Source organism: Drosophila rhopaloa, unplaced genomic scaffold (genome assembly GCF_018152115.1).
Source record: "Drosophila rhopaloa isolate 14029-0021.01 unplaced genomic scaffold, ASM1815211v1 contig_3, whole genome shotgun sequence".
Lineage (NCBI taxonomy): Eukaryota > Metazoa > Arthropoda > Insecta > Diptera > Drosophilidae > Drosophila > Drosophila rhopaloa.
Genome location: NW_025335123.1, coordinates 1,401,680 through 1,419,352, shown reverse-complemented (window position 1 = coordinate 1,419,352; position 17,673 = coordinate 1,401,680). Strand labels below are relative to the sequence as shown.

The 17,673-nt window shown below is 35.9% G+C and overlaps 1 protein-coding gene across 1 annotated transcript; it reads right to left on the bottom strand.

Annotated features, from left to right (window-relative positions):
• Positions 1 to 6,950: 6,950 nt before the first annotated feature.
• LOC123038010 lies at positions 6,951 to 8,992 on the bottom strand (the record flags this gene model as incomplete). The annotated part of the gene is made up of 2 exons (XM_044461451.1): positions 6,951 to 7,000; positions 7,345 to 8,992. Coding segments are annotated over 2 exons (1,698 nt in total), but the record flags the coding sequence as incomplete, so codon positions are not given.
• Between the last annotated feature and the right edge of the window lie 8,681 nt (positions 8,993 to 17,673).

Sequence of the window (17,673 nt, the reverse complement as noted above, 5' to 3'; positions counted from 1 at the left end):
TTTGATATTTTTCCGTCCGCGAAACTTCTGCACTCGGAATTGCAAATGAACTTATTGACATTTGAATCGATTGAGTTGCAGATTCCGAGAGCGCACTGGTTTTCTCTGGACTTATTTGATATTTTTCAGTACTTGGTATTTTGAATAAGCTACTTGATATTGTAATCGATTTCGACGGCGATTTCGATAGTTTCCTTGTCTGCTCTGGACTCAGTTGATATGTTTCTGTACTTGAAATTGCAAATGAACTTATTGATATTTGAGTCGATTGACGTGCAGATTCTGATAGCTTACTGGTTTCCTCTTGCGTTATCTGATATTTTTCCGTACTCGGGATTTTGAATAAGCTACCTGATATTGTAATTGTTTTCGAGGATGATTCATATATTTCTGTACTCGAAATTTCAATTGAACTTTTTGTAACTGGTATCGATTTAGGTGCAGGTTCCGATAGCTTACTTGTTTCCTCTTGAGTTCTTTGATATTTTTCCTTACTCGAAATTTCTGCGCTCGGAATTGCAAATGAACTTATTGACATTTGAATCGATTGAGTTGCAGATTCCGATAGCTTACTGGTTTCCTCTTGAGTTATTTGATATTTTTCCTTACTCGAAATTTCTGCACTCGGAATTGCAAATGAACTCATTGACATTTGAATCGATTGAGTTGCAGATTCTGATAGCTTACTGGTTTCCTCTTGACTTATTTGATATTTTTCAGTAGTCGGTATTTTGAATAAGCTACTTGATATTGTAATCGATTTTGACGCCGATTTCGATAGTTTTCTTGTCTGCTCTTGACTCAGTTGATATTTTTCTGTACTTGACATTGCAAATGAACTTCTTGATATTTGAGTCGATTGACGTGTAGATTCTGATAGCTTACTGGTTTGCTCTTGCGTTATTTGATATTTTTCCGTCCGCGAAACTTCTGCACTCGGAATTGCAAATGAACTTATTGACATTTGAATCGATTGAGTTGCAGATTCCGAGAGCGCACTGGTTTTCTCTGGACTTATTTGATATATTTCAGTACTTGGTATTTTGAATAAGCTACTTGATATTGTAATCGATTTCGACGGCGATTTCGATAGTTTCCTTGTCTGCTCTGGACTCAGTTGATATGTTTCTGTACTTGAAATTGCAAATGAACTGATTGATATTTGAGTCGATTGCCGTGCAGATTCTGATTGCTTACTGGTTTCCTCTTGCGTTATTTGATATTTTTCCGTACTCGGGATTTTGAATAAGCTACCTGATATTGTAATTGTTTCCGAGGATGATTCATATATTTCTGTACTCGAAATTTCAATTGAACTTTTTGTAACTGGTATCGATTTTGGTGCAGGTTCCGATAGCTTACTTGTTTCCTCTTGAGTTATTTGATATTTTTCCTTACTCGAAATTTCTGCACTCGGAATTGCAAATGAACTTATTGACATTTGAATCGATTGAGTTGCAGATTCCGATAGCTTACTGAGTTTCTCTGGACTTATTTGATATTTTTCAGTAGTCGGTATTTTGAATAAGCTACTTGATATTGTAATCGATTTCGACGGCGATTTCGATAGTTTCCTTGTCTGCTCTGGACTCAGTTGATATGTTTCTGTACTTGAAATTGCAAATGAACTTATTGATATTTGAGTCGATTGCCGTGCAGATTCTGATTGCTTACTGGTTTCCTCTTGCGTTATTTGATATTTTTCCGTACTCGGGATTTTGAATAAGCTACCTGATATTGTAATTGTTTTCGAGGATGATTTATATATTTCTGTACTCGAAATTTCAATTGAACTTTTTGTAACTGGTATCGATTTAGGTGCAGGTTCCGATAGCTTACTTGTTTCCTCTTGAGTTATTTGATATTTTTCCTTACTCGAAATTTCTGCGCTCGGAATTGCAAATGAACTTATTGACATTTGAATCGATTGAGTTGCAGATTCCGATAGCTTACTGATTTTCTCTGGACTTATTTGATATTTTTCAGTACTTGGTATTTTGAATAAGCTACTTGATATTGTAATCGATTTCGACGGCGATTTCGATAGTTTCCTTGTCTGCTCTGGAATCAGTTGATATTTTTCCTTACTCGAAATTTCTGCACTCGGAATTGCAAATGAACTTATTGACATTTGAATCGATTGAGTTGCAGATTCCGATAGCTTACTGGTTTCCTCTTGAGTTATTTGATATTTTTCCTTACTCGAAATTTCTGCACTCGGAATTGCAAATGAACTTATTGACATTTGAATCGATTGAGGTGCAGATTCCGATAGCTTACTGGTTTCCTCTTGCGTTATTTGATATTTTTCCGTACTCGGGATTTTGAATAAGCTACCTGATATTGTAATTGTTTTCGAGGATGATTCATATATTTCTGTACTCGAAATTTCAACTGAACTTTTTGTAACTGGTATCGATTGAGGCGCAGGTTCCGATAGCTTACTTGTTTCCTCTTGAGTTATTTGATATTTTTCCTTACTCGAAATTTCTGCACTCGGAATTGCAAATGAACTTATTGACATTTGAATCGATTGAGGTGCAGATTCTGATAGCTTACTGATTTTCTCTGGACTTATTTGATATTTTTCAGTACTTGGTATTTTGAATAAGCTACTTGATATTGTAATCGATTTCGACGGCGATTTCGATAGTTTCCTTGTCTGCTCTGGACTCAGTTGATATGTTTCTGTACTTGAAATTGCAAATGAACTTATTGATATTTGAGTCGATTGCCGTGCAGATTCTGATTGCTTACTGGTTTCCTCTTGCGTTATTTGATATTTTTCCGTACTCGGGATTTTGAATAAGCTACCTGATATTGTAATTGTTTCCGAGGATGATTCATATATTTCTGTACCCGAAATTTCAATTGAACTTTTTGTAACTGGTATCGATTTAGGTGCAGGTTCCGATAGCTTACTTGTTTCCTCTTGAGTTATTTGATATTTTTCCTTACTCGAAATTTCTGCGCTCGGAATTGCAAATGAACTTATTGACATTGGAATCGATTGAGTTGCAGATTCCGATAGCTTACTGATTTTCTCTGGACTTATTTGATATTTTTCAGTACTTGGTATTTTGAATAAGCTACTTGATATTGTAATCGATTTCGACGGCGATTTCGATAGTTTCCTTGTCTGCTCTGGACTCAGTTGATATGTTTCTGTACTTGAAATTGCAAATGAACTTATTGATATTTGAGTCGATTGCCGTGCAGATTCTGATTGCTTACTGGTTTCCTCTTGCGTTATTTGATATTTTTCCGTACTCGGGATTTTGAATAAGCTACCTGATATTGTAATTGTTTCCGAGGATGATTCATATATTTCTGTACTCGAAATTTCAATTGAACTTTTTGTAACTGGTATCGATTTAGGTGCAGGTTCCGATAGCTTACTTGTTTCCTCTTGAGTTATTTGATATTTTTCCTTACTCGAAATTTCTGCACTCGGAATTGCAAATGAACTTATTGACATTTGAATCGATTGAGGTGCAGATTTCGATAGCTTACTGGTTTCCTCTGGACTTATTTGATATTTTTCTGTAGTCGGTATTTTGAATAAGCTACTTGATATTGTAATCGATTTCGACGGTGATTTCGATAGTTTTCTTGTCTGCTCTTGACTCAGTTGATATTTTTCTGTACTTGAAATTGCAAATGAACTACTTGATATTTGAGTCGATTGACGTGTAGATTCTGATAGCTTACTGGTTTGCTCTTGCGTTATTTGATATTTTTCCGTCCGCGAAACTTCTGCACTCGGAATTGCAAATGAACTTATTGACATTTGAATCGATTGAGGTGCAGATTTCGATAGCTTACTGGTTTCCTCTGGACTTATTTGATATTTTTCAGTAGTCGGTATTTTGAATAAGCTACTTGATATTGTAATCGATTTCGACGGCGATTTCGATAGTTTCCTTGTGTGTTCTTGACTCAGTTGATATGTTTCTGTACTTGAAATTGTAAATGAACTTCTTGTTATTTGAGTCGATTGACGTGCAGATTCTGATAGCTTACTGGTTTCCTCTTGCGTTATTTGATATTTTTCCGTACTCGGGATTTTGAATAAGCTACCTGATATTGTAATTGTTTTCGAGGATGATTCATATATTTCTGTACTCGAAATTTCAACTGAACTTTTTGTAACTGGTATCGATTGAGGCGCAGGTTCCGATAGCTTACTTGTTTCCTCTTGAGTTATTTGATATTTTTCCTTACTCGAAATTTCTGCACTCGGAATTGCAAATGAACTTATTGACATTTGAATCGATTGAGTTGCAGATTCTGATAGCTTACTGGTTTCCTCTTGACTTATTTGATATTTTTCAGTAGTCGGTATTATGAATAAGCTACTTGATATTGTAATCGATTTCGACGGTGATTTCGATAGTTTCCTTGTCTGCTCTTGACTTAGTTGATATATTTCTGTATTCGAAATTTCAACTGAACCTTTTGTAATTGGTATCGATTGAGGTGCAGATTCTGATAGCTTACTTGTTTCCTCTGGACTTATTTGATATTTTTCAGTAGTCGGTATTTTGAATAAGCTACTTGATATTGTAATCGATTTCGACGGTGATTTCGATAGTTTCCTTGTCTGCTCTTGACTTAGTTGATATATTTCTGTATTCGAAATTTCAACTGAACCTTTTGTAATTGGTATCGATTGAGGTGCAGGTTCCGATAGCTTACTTGTTCCCTCTTGAGTTATTTGATATTTTTCCTTACTCGAAATTTCTGCACTCGGAATTACAAATGAACTTATTGACATTTGAATCGATTGAGTTGCAGATTCCGATAGCTTACTGGTTTCCTCTTGAGTTATTTGATATTTTTCCTTACTCGAAATTTCTGCACTCGGAATTGCAAATGAACTCATTGACATTTGAATCGATTGAGTTGCAGATTCTGATAGCTTACTGGTTTCCTCTTGACTTATTTGATATTTTTCAGTAGTCGGTATTTTGAATAAGCTACTTGATATTGTAATCGATTTTGACGCCGATTTCGATAGTTTTCTTGTCTGCTCTTGACTCAGTTGATATTTTTCTGTACTTGAAATTGCAAATGAACTTCTTGATATTTGAGTCGATTGACGTGTAGATTCTGATAGCTTACTGGTTTGCTCTTGCGTTATTTGATATTTTTCCGTCCGCGAAACTTCTGCACTCGGAATTGCAAATGAACTTATTGACATTTGAATCGATTGAGTTGCAGATTCCGAGAGCGCACTGGTTTTCTCTGAACTTATTTGATATATTTCAGTACTTGGTATTTTGAATAAGCTACTTGATATTGTAATCGATTTCGACGGCGATTTCGATAGTTTCCTTGTCTGCTCTGGACTCAGTTGATATGTTTCTGTACTTGAAATTGCAAATGAACTTATTGATATTTGAGTCGATTGCCGTGCAGATTCTGATTGCTTACTGGTTTCCTCTTGCGTTATTTGATATTTTTCCGTACTCGGGATTTTGAATAAGCTACCTGATATTGTAATTGTTTCCGAGGATGATTCATATATTTCTGTACTCGAAATTTCAATTGAACTTTTTGTAACTGGTATCGATTTTGGTGCAGGTTCCGATAGCTTACTTGTTTCCTCTTGAGTTATTTGATATTTTTCCTTACTCGAAATTTCTGCACTCGGAATTGCAAATGAATTTATTGACATTTGAATCGATTGAGTTGCAGATTCCGATAGCTTACTGAGTTTCTCTGGACTTATTTGATATTTTTCAGTAGTCGGTATTTTGAATAAGCTACTTGATATTGTAATCGATTTCGACGGCGATTTCGATAGTTTCCTTGTCTGCTCTGGACTCAGTTGATATGTTTCTGTACTTGAAATTGCAAATGAACTTATTGATATTTGAGTCGATTGCCGTGCAGATTCTGATAGCTTACTGGTTTCCTCTTGCGTTATTTGATATTTTTCCGTACTCGGGATTTTGAATAAGCTACCTGATATTGTAATTGTTTTCGAGGATGATTTATATATTTCTGTACTCGAAATTTCAATTGAACTTTTTGTAACTGGTATCGATTTAGGTGCAGGTTCCGATAGCTTACTTGTTTCCTCTTGAGTTATTTGATATTTTTCCTTACTCGAAATTTCTGCGCTCGGAATTGCAAATGAACTTATTGACATTTGAATCGATTGAGTTGCAGATTCCGATAGCTTACTGATTTTCTCTGGACTTATTTGATATTTTTCAGTACTTGGTATTTTGAATAAGCTACTTGATATTGTAATCGATTTCGACGGCGATTTCGATAGTTTCCTTGTCTGCTCTGGAATCAGTTGATATTTTTCTGTACTCGAAATTTCAACTGAACTTTTTGTAATTGGTATCGATTGAGGTGCAGGTTCCGAAAGCTTACTTGTTCCCTCTTGAGTTATTTGATATTTTTCCTTACTCGAAATTTCTGCACTCGGAATTGCAAATGAACTTATTGACATTTGAATCGATTGAGTTGCAGATTCCGATAGCTTACTGGTTTCCTCTTGAGTTATTTGATATTTTTCCTTACTCGAAATTTCTGCACTCGGAATTGCAAATGAACTTATTGACATTTGAATCGATTGAGGTGCAGATTCCGATAGCTTACTGGTTTCCTCTTGACTTATTTGATATTTTTCCGTACTCGGGATTTTGAATAAGCTACCTGATATTGTAATTGTTTTCGAGGATGATTCATATATTTCTGTACTCGAAATTTCAACTGAACTTTTTGTAACTGGTATCGATTGAGGCGCAGGTTCCGATAGCTTACTTGTTTCCTCTTGAGTTATTTGATATTTTTCCTTACTCGAAATTTCTGCACTCGGAATTGCAAATGAACTTATTGACATTTGAATCGATTGAGTTGCAGATTCCGATAGCTTACTGATTTTCTCTGGACTTATTTGATATTTTTCAGTACTTGGTATTTTGAATAAGCTACTTGATATTGTAATCGATTTCGACGGCGATTTCGATAGTTTCCTTGTCTGCTCTGGAATCAGTTGATATTTTTCTGTACTCGAAATTTCAACTGAACTTTTTGTAATTGGTATCGATTGAGGTGCAGGTTCCGATAGCTTACTTGTTCCCTCTGGAGTTATTTGATATTTTTCCTTACTCGAAATTTCTGCACTCGGAATTGCAAATGAACTTATTGACATTTGAATCGATTGAGTTGCAGATTCCGATAGCTTACTGGTTTCCTCTTGAGTTATTTGATATTTTTCAGTAGTCGGTATTTTGAATAAGCTACTTGATATTGTAATCGATTTTGACGGCGATTTCGATAGTTTTCTTGTCTGCTCCTGACTCAGTTGATATTTTTCTGTACTTGAAATTGCAAATGAACCTTTTGATATTTGAGTCGATTGACGTGTAGATTCTGATAGCTTACTGGTTTGCTCTTGCGTTATTTGATATTTTTCCGTCCGCGAAACTTCTGCACTCGGAATTGCAAATGAACTTATTGACATTTGAATCGATTGAGTTGCAGATTCCGAGAGCGCACTGGTTTTCTCTGGACTTATTTGATATATTTCAGTACTTGGTATTTTGAATAAGCTACTTGATATTGTAATCGATTTCGACGGCGATTTCGATAGTTTCCTTGTCTGCTCTGGACTCAGTTGATATGTTTCTGTACTTGAAATTGCAAATGAACTTATTGATATTTGAGTCGATTGCCGTGCAGATTCTGATAGCTTACTGGTTTCCTCTTGCGTTATTTGATATTTTTCCGTACTCGGGATTTTGAATAAGCTACCTGATATTGTAATTGTTTTCGAGGATGATTCATATATTTCTGTACTCGAAATTTCAACTGAACTTTTTGTAACTGGTATCGATTTAGGTGCAGGTTCCGATAGCTTACTTGTTTCCTCTTGAGTTATTTGATATTTTTCCTTACTCGAAATTTCTGCACTCGGAATTGCAAATGAACTTATTGACATTTGAATCGATTGAGTTGCAGATTCCGATAGCTTACTGAGTTTCTCTGGACTTATTTGATATTTTTCAGTAGTCGGTATTTTGAATAAGCTACTTGATATTGTAATCGATTTCGACGGCGATTTCGATAGTTTCCTTGTCTGCTCTGGACTCAGTTGATATGTTTCTGTACTTGAAATTGCAAATGAACTTATTGATATTTGAGTCGATTGCCGTGCAGATTCTGATAGCTTACTGGTTTCCTCTTGCGTTATTTGATATTTTTCCGTACTCGGGATTTTGAATAAGCTACCTGATATTGTAATTGTTTTCGAGGATGATTCATATATTTCTGTACTCGAAATTTCAACTGAACTTTTTGTAACTGGTATCGATTGAGGCGCAGGTTCCGATAGCTTACTTGTTTCCTCTTGAGTTATTTGATATTTTTCCTTACTCGAAATTTCTGCACTCGGAATTGCAAATGAACTTATTGACATTTGAATCGACTGAGTTGCAGATTCCGATAGCTTACTGGTTTCCTCTTGACTTATTTGATATTTTTCAGTAGTCGGTATTTTGAATAAGCTTCTTGATATTGTAATCGATTTCGACGGCGATTTCGATAGTTTCCTTGTCTGCTTTGGACTCAGTTGATATTTTTCTGTACTCGAAATTTCAACTGAACTTTTTGTAACTGGTATCGATTGAGGTGCAGGTTCCGATAGCTTACTTGTTTCCTCTTGAGTTATTTGATATTTTTCCTTACTCGAAATTTCTGCACTCGGTATTGCAAATAAACTTATTGACATTTGAATCGATTGAGTTGCAGATTCCGAGAGCGCACTGGTTTTCTCTGGACTTATTTGATATTTTTCCGTACTCGGGATTTTGAATAAGCTACCTGATATTGTAATCGTTTTCGAGGATGATTCATATATTTCTGTACCCGAAATTTCAACTGAACTTTTTGTAATTGGTATCGATTGAGGTGCAGGTTCCGATAGCTTACTTGTTTCCTCTTGAGTTATTTCATATTTTTCCTTACTCGAAATTTCTGCACTCGGAATTGCAAATGAACTTATTGACATTTGAATCGATTGAGTTGCAGATTCCGATAGCTTACTGATTTTCTCTGGACTTATTTGATATTTTTCAGTACTTGGTATTTTGAATAAGCTACTTGATATTGTAATCGATTTCGACGGCGATTTCGATAGTTTCCTTGTCTGCTCTGGACTCAGTTGATATTTTTCTGTACTTGAAATTGCAAATGAACTTATTGACATTTGAATCGATTGAGATGCAGATTCCGATAGCTTACTGGTTTCCTCTTGCGTTATTTGATATTTTTCCGTACTCGGGATTTTGAATAAGCTACCTGATATTGTAATTGCTTTCGGGGATGATTCATATATTTCTGTACGCGAAATTTCAACTGAAGTTTGTGTAATTGGTATCGATTGAGGTGCAGGTTCCGATAGATTACTGGTTTCTTGTTGACTTATTTGATATTTTTCAGTAGTCGGTATTATGAATAAGCTACTTAATATTGTAATCGATTTCGGCGGCGATTTCGATAGTTTCCTTGTCTGCTCTGGACTCAGTTGATATTTTTCTGTACTCGAAATTTCAACTGAACTTTTTGTAATTGGTATTGCAAATGAACTTATTGACATTTGAATCGATTGAGTTGCAGATTCCGAGAGCGCACTGGTTTTCTGTGGACTTATTTGATATTTTTCAGTACTTGGTATTTTAAATAAGCTACTTGATATTGTAATCGATTTCGACGGCGAATTTGATAGTTTTCTTGTCGGCTCTTGACTTAGTTGATATGTTTCTGTACTTGAAATTGCAAATGAACTTATTGACATTTGAATCGATTGAGGTGCAGATTCCGATAGCTTACTGGTTTCCTCTTGAGTTATTTGATATTTTTCCTTACTCGAAATTTCTGCACTCGGAATTGCAAATGAACTTTTTGTAATTGGTATCGATTGAGGTGCAGGTTCCGATAGCTTACTTGTTCCCTCTTTAGTTATTTGATATTTTTCCTTACTCGAAATTTCTGCACTCGGAATTGCAAATGAACTTATTGACATTTGAATCGATTGGGTTGCAGATTCCGAGAGCGCAATGGTTTTCTCTGGACTTATTTGATATTTTTCCGTACTCGGGATTTTGAATAAGCTACCTGATATTGTAATCGTTTTCGAGGATGATTTATATATTTCTGTACCCGAAATTTCAACTGAACTTTTTGTAATTGGTATCGATTGAGGTGCAGGTTCCGATAGCTTACTTGTTTCCTCTTGAGTTATTTCATATTTTTCCTTACTCGAAATTTCTGCACTCGGAATTGCAAATGAACTTATTGACATTTGAATCGATTGAGTTGCAGATTCCGATAGCTTACTGATTTTCTCTGGACTTATTTGATATTTTTCAGTACTTGGTATTTTGAATAAGCTACTTGATATTGTAATCGATTTCGACGGCGATTTCGATAGTTTCCTTGTCTGCTCTGGACTCAGTTGATATTTTTCTGTACTTGAAATTGCAAATGAACTTATTGACATTTGAATCGATTGAGATGCAGATTCCGATAGCTTACTGGTTTCCTCTTGCGTTATTTGATATTTTTCCGTACTCGGGATTTTGAATAAGCTACCTGATATTGTAATTGCTTTCGGGGATGATTCATATATTTCTGTACGCGAAATTTCAACTGAAGTTTGTGTAATTGGTATCGATTGAGGTGCAGGTTCCGATAGATTACTGGTTTCTTGTTGACTTATTTGATATTTTTCAGTAGTCGGTATTATGAATAAGCTACTTAATATTGTAATCGATTTCGGCGGCGATTTCGATAGTTTCCTTGTCTGCTCTGGACTCAGTTGATATTTTTCTGTACTCGAAATTTCAACTGAACTTTTTGTAATTGGTATTGCAAATGAACTTATTGACATTTGAATCGATTGAGTTGCAGATTCCGAGAGCGCACTGGTTTTCTGTGGACTTATTTGATATTTTTCAGTACTTGGTATTTTAAATAAGCTACTTGATATTGTAATCGATTTCGACGGCGAATTCGATAGTTTTCTTGTCGGCTCTTGACTTAGTTGATATGTTTCTGTACTTGAAATTGCAAATGAACTTATTGACATTTGAATCGATTGAGGTGCAGATTCCGATAGCTTACTGGTTTCCTCTTGAGTTATTTGATATTTTTCCTTACTCGAAATTTCTGCACTCGGAATTGCAAATGAACTTTTTGTAATTGGTATCGATTGAGGTGCAGGTTCCGATAGCTTACTTGTTCCCTCTTTAGTTATTTGATATTTTTCCTTACTCGAAATTTCTGCACTCGGAATTGCAAATGAACTTATTGACATTTGAATCGATTGGGTTGCAGATTCCGAGAGCGCAATGGTTTTCTCTGGACTTATTTGATATTTTTCCGTACTCGGGATTTTGAATAAGCTACCTGATATTGTAATCGTTTTCGAGGATGATTTATATATTTCTGTACCCGAAATTTCAACTGAACTTTTTGTAATTGGTATCGATTGAGGTGCAGGTTCCGATAGCTTACTTGTTTCCTCTTGAGTTATTTCATATTTTTCCTTACTCGAAATTTCTGCACTCGGAATTGCAAATGAACTTATTGACATTTGAATCGATTGAGTTGCAGATTCCGATAGCTTACTGATTTTCTCTGGACTTATTTGATATTTTTCAGTACTTGGTATTTTGAATAAGCTACTTGATATTGTAATCGATTTCGACGGCGATTTCGATAGTTTCCTTGTCTGCTCTGGACTCAGTTGATATTTTTCTGTACTTGAAATTGCAAATGAACTTATTGACATTTGAATCGATTGAGATGCAGATTCCGATAGCTTACTGGTTTCCTCTTGCGTTATTTGATATTTTTCCGTACTCGGGATTTTGAATAAGCTACCTGATATTGTAATTGCTTTCGGGGATGATTCATATATTTCTGTACGCGAAATTTCAACTGAAGTTTGTGTAATTGGTATCGATTGAGGTGCAGGTTCCGATAGATTACTGGTTTCTTGTTGACTTATTTGATATTTTTCAGTAGTCGGTATTATGAATAAGCTACTTAATATTGTAATCGATTTCGGCGGCGATTTCGATAGTTTCCTTGTCTGCTCTGGACTCAGTTGATATTTTTCTGTACTCGAAATTTCAACTGAACTTTTTGTAATTGGTATTGCAAATGAACTTATTGACATTTGAATCGATTGAGTTGCAGATTCCGAGAGCGCACTGGTTTTCTGTGGACTTATTTGATATTTTTCAGTACTTGGTATTTTAAATAAGCTACTTGATATTGTAATCGATTTCGACGGCGAATTCGATAGTTTTCTTGTCGGCTCTTGACTTAGTTGATATGTTTCTGTACTTGAAATTGCAAATGAACTTATTGACATTTGAATCGATTGAGGTGCAGATTCCGATAGCTTACTGGTTTCCTCTTGAGTTATTTGATATTTTTCCTTACTCGAAATTTCTGCACTCGGAATTGCAAATGAACTTTTTGTAATTGGTATCGATTGAGGTGCAGGTTCCGATAGCTTACTTGTTCCCTCTTTAGTTATTTGATATTTTTCCTTACTCGAAATTTCTGCACTCGGAATTGCAAATGAACTTATTGACATTTGAATCGATTGGGTTGCAGATTCCGAGAGCGCAATGGTTTTCTCTGGACTTATTTGATATTTTTCAGTAGTCGGTATTTTGAATAAACTACCTGATATTGTAATTGTTTTCGAGGATAATTCATATATTTCTGTACTCGAAATTTCAACTGAACTTTTTGTAATTGGTATCGATTGAGGTACAGGTTCCGATAGCTTACTTGTTCCCTCTTGAGTTATTTGATATTTTTCCTTACTCGAAATTTCTGCACTCGGAATTGCAAATGAACTTATTGACATTTGAATTGATTGGGTTGCAGATTCCGAGAGCGCAATGGTTTTCTCTGGACTTATTTGATATTTTTCAGTAGTCGGTATTTTGAATAAACTACCTGATATTGTAATTGTTTTCGAGGATAATTCATATATTTCTGTACTCGAAATTTCAACTGAACTTTTTGTAATTGGTATCGATTGAGGTACAGGTTCCGATAGCTTACTTGTTTCCTCTTGAGTTATTTGATATTTTTCTTTGCTAGAAATTTCTGCACTCGGATTTAGAAATGAACTTATTGACATTTGAATCGATTGAGTTGCAGATTCCGATAGCTTACTGATTTTCTCTGGACTTATTTGATATTTTTCAGTAGTCGGTATTTTGAATAAGCTACTTGATATTGTAATCGATTTCGACGGCGATTTCGATAGTTTCCTTGTCTGCTCTGGACTCTGTTGATATGTTTCTGTACTTGAAATTGCCAATGAACTTATTGATATTTGAGTCGATTGACGTGCAGATTCTGATAGCTTACTGGTTTCCTCCGGACTTATTTGATATTTTTCAGTACTCGGTATTTTGAATAAGCTACCCGATTTTGTGATCCATTTCAAGGGTGAATTCGATATCTTCCTTGTTTCCTCTTGACTTAGTTGATATTTTTCTGTACTCGGGATTGCGAAAGAACTTATTGGTATTTGACTTGATTGAGGTGCAGATTCCAAAAGATTACTTGTTTGTAGTTGAGTTATTTGATATGTTTTTATTGTAATCGATTGCGAGGGTGGTTTCGATGGTTTTCTTGTTAACTCTTGATTTAGTTCTGTGCTTAAAATTTTAAAGAAACTAGGCATTTCGGAAAACCGAATTTCAGAACTTGGGTTTGTTTTGCAGTTGCAGGTGCATGAGTCTTCTGCTAGTTCTATTTTGCAGATGCATTCGCAGATAGTAAAAGTTGTTGGCTCACTGCTCGTTTTGGATTTGGTCATCTCAAACGATGACATCGTCGATGACACTATTATTTTCTTTCCAGTACCGCTTTCAGCTTGAGTTGTAATATAGTCTCGACTTCCACCGAGCGTGGAAATTGTTTCTGTGAGTAGTGACTGCGTGGATGGACTTGGTGCTTTACTTGTCGTGACTTCTAAAGTGCTGGTCCTAAAAATGCATTCGCAGATGCATGAGTCTTTACCCACTTCAAGTTCACAGGTACATTCACACACAAGGAAACTGGATTGTTCAAGTGGAAAGTTTGAAACGGTAGTCGATTGAATCACAGATCTTGACAATTCTTTGGTTTCTGAATTACTAGATATAACCGATTTTGGTGATATTGTCGAGTGTTTTCTTGTTGTCTCTTGAGCTGGTTGATAATTTTCTGTACCCGACATTTTAAAGGAACTAGGTATTGCGGAATACTTAATAACAGAGCTTGGGTTTGTTTTGCAGTTGCAAGTACAAGAGTCTTCTTCTAGTTCTATTTCACAGATGCATTCGCAAATGGTATAAGTATATGGTATACTGCTTGTTTTCGATTTGGTCGTTTCCAACGAAGACATCTTTCTCGACACTATTATTCTACTTCCAGTCACACTCTTTTCTTGACTTGTAATATAGTCCCCCATTCCACTAAGATTTGAAACAGTTTCCGTAAGTACCGACCGCTTAAATGTACTTCCTGTCTTACTTGTCGTGACTTCTGATGTGCTGGGCCTAGAAATGCATTCGCAGATGCATGAGTCTTTACCCACTTCAAGTTCACAAGTACAATCACACACATGGAAACTGGATTGTTCAAGTTGATAGTTTGAAACGGTAGTCGATAGAATCACAGATCTTGACAATTCTTTGGTTTCTGAATTACTTGATATAACCGATTTAGGTGATATTGTCGAGTGTTTCCTTGTTGTCTCTTGAGCTAGTTGATAATTTTCTGTACTCGACATTTTAAAGGAACTAGGTATTGCGGAATACTCAATAACAGAGCTTGGGCTTGTTTTGCAGTTGCAAGTGCATGAGTCTTCTTCTAGTTCTATTTCACAGATGCATTCGCAAATAGTATAAGTAGATGGTATACTGTTTGTTTTCGATTTGGTCGTTTCCAACGAAGACATCTTTGTCGACACTATTATTCTACTTCCAGTCACACTCTTTTCTTGACTTGTAATATAGTATACCATTCCACTAAGATTTGAAACAGTTTCCGTAAGTACCGACCGCTTAAATGTACTTCCTGTCTTACTTGTGACTTCTGATGTGCTGGGCCTAGAAATGCATTCGCAGATGCATGAGTCTTTACCCACTTCAAGTTCACAAGTACAATCACACACATGGAAACTGGATTGTTCAAGTTGATAGTTTGAAACGGTAGTCGATAGAATCACAGATCTTGACAATTCTTTGGTTTCTGAATTACTTGATATAACCGATTTAGGTGATATTGTCGAGTGTTTCCTTGTTGTCTCTTGAGCTAGTTGATAATTTTCTGTACTCGACATTTTAAAGGAACTAGGTATTGCGGAATACTCAATTACAGAGCTTGGGCTTGTTTTGCAGTTGCAAGTGCATGAGTCTTCTTCTAGTTCTATTTCACAGATGCATTCGCAAATGGTATAAGTAGATGGTATATTGCTTGTTTTCGATTTGGTCGTTTCCAACGAAGACATCTTTGGCGACACTATTATTCTACTTCCAGTCACACTCTTTTCTTGACTTGTAATATAGTCCCCCATTCCATTAAGATTTGAAACAGTTTCCGTAAGTACCGACCGCTTAAATGGACTTCCTGTCTTATTTGTCGTGAGTTCTGATGTGCTGGGCCTAGAAATGCATTCGCAGATGCATGAGTCTTTACCCACTTCAAGTTCACAGGTACATTCACACACATGGAAACTGGATTGTTCAAGTTGATAGTTTGAAACGGTAGCCGATAGAATCACAGATCTTGACAATTTGTTGGTTTCTGAATTACTTGATATAGAGCTTGGGTTTGTTTGGCAGTTGCAAGTACAAGAGTCTTCTTCTAGTTCTATTTCACAGATGCATTCGCAAATAGTATAAGTAGACTGTATACTGCTTGTTTTCATTTTGGTCGTTTCCAACGAAGACATCTTTGTCGACACTATTATTCTACTTCCAGTCACACTCTTTTCTTGACTTGTAATATAGTCCCCCATTCCACTAAGATTTGAAACAGTTTCCGTAAGTACCGACCGCTTAAATGGACTTCCTGTCTTATTTGTCGTGAGTTCTGATGTGCTGGGCCTAGAAATGCATTCGCAGATGCATGAGTCTTTACCCACTTCAAGTTCACAGGTACAATCACACACATGAAAACTGGATTGTTCAAGTTGAAAGTTTGAAACGGTAGTCGCTATAATTACAGATCTTGACAATTTTTTGGTTTCTGAATTACTTGATATAACCGATTTAGGTGATATTGTCGAGTGTTTCCTTGTTGTCTCTTGAGCTAGTTGATCATTTTCTGTACTCGACATTTTAAAGGAACTAGGTATTGCGGAATACTCAATAACAGAGCTTTGGTTTGTTTTGCAGTTGCAAGTGCAAGAGTCTTCTTCTAGTTCTATTTCACAGATGCATTCGCAAATAGTATAGGTAGAGTGTATACTGTTTGTTTTCGATTTGGTCGTTTCCAACGAAGACATCTTTGTCGACACTAGTATTCTACTTCCAGTCACACTCTTTTCTTGACTTGTAATATAGTCTCCCATTCCACTAAGATTTGAAACAGTTTCCGTAAGTACCGACCGCTTAAATGTACTTCCTGTCTTACTTGTGACTTCTGATGTGCTGGGCCTAGAAATGCATTCGCAGATGCATGAGTCTTTACCCACTTCAAGGTCACAGGTACAATCACACACAAGGAAACTGGATTGTTCAAGTTGAATGTTTGAAACGGTAGTCGATTGAATCACAGATCTTGACAATTCTTTGGTTTCTGAATTACTAGATATAACCGATTTTGGTGATATTGTCGAGTGTTTTCTTGTTGTCTCTTGAGCTGGTTGATAATTTTCTGTACTCGACATTTTAAAGGAACTAGGTATTGCGGAATACTCAATAACAGAGCTTGGGTTTGTTTTGCACTTGCAAGTACAAGAGTCTTCTTCTAGTTCTATTTCACAGATGCATTCGCAAATAGTATAAGTAGACTGTATACTGCTTGTTTTCATTTTGGTCGTTTCCAACGAAGACATCTTTGTCGACACTATTATTCTACTTCCAGTCACACTCTTTTTTTGACTTGTAATATAGTTTCCCATTCCACTAAGATTTGAAACAGTTTCCGTAAGTACCGACCCCTTAAATGTACTTCCTGTCTTACTTGTCGTGACTTCTGATTTGCTGGGCCTAGAAATGCATTCGCAGATGCATGAGTCTTTACCCACTTCAAGGTCACAAGTACAATCACACACAAGGAAACTGGATTGTTCAAGTTGAATGTTTGAAACGGTAGTCGATTGAATCACAGATCTTGACAATTCTTTGGTTTCTGAATTACTTGATATAACCGATTTAGGTGATATTGTCGAGTGTTTCCTTGTTGTCTCTTGAGCTAGTTGATCATTTTCTGTACTCGAAATTTTAAAGGAACTAGGTATTGCGGAATACTCAATAACAGAGCTTGGGTTTGTTTTGCAGTTGCAAGTACAAGAGTCTTCTTCTAGTTCTATTTCACAGATGCATTCGCAAATAGTATAAGTAGATGGTATACTGCTAGTTTTCGATTTGGTCGTTTCCAACGAAGACATCTTTGTCGACACTA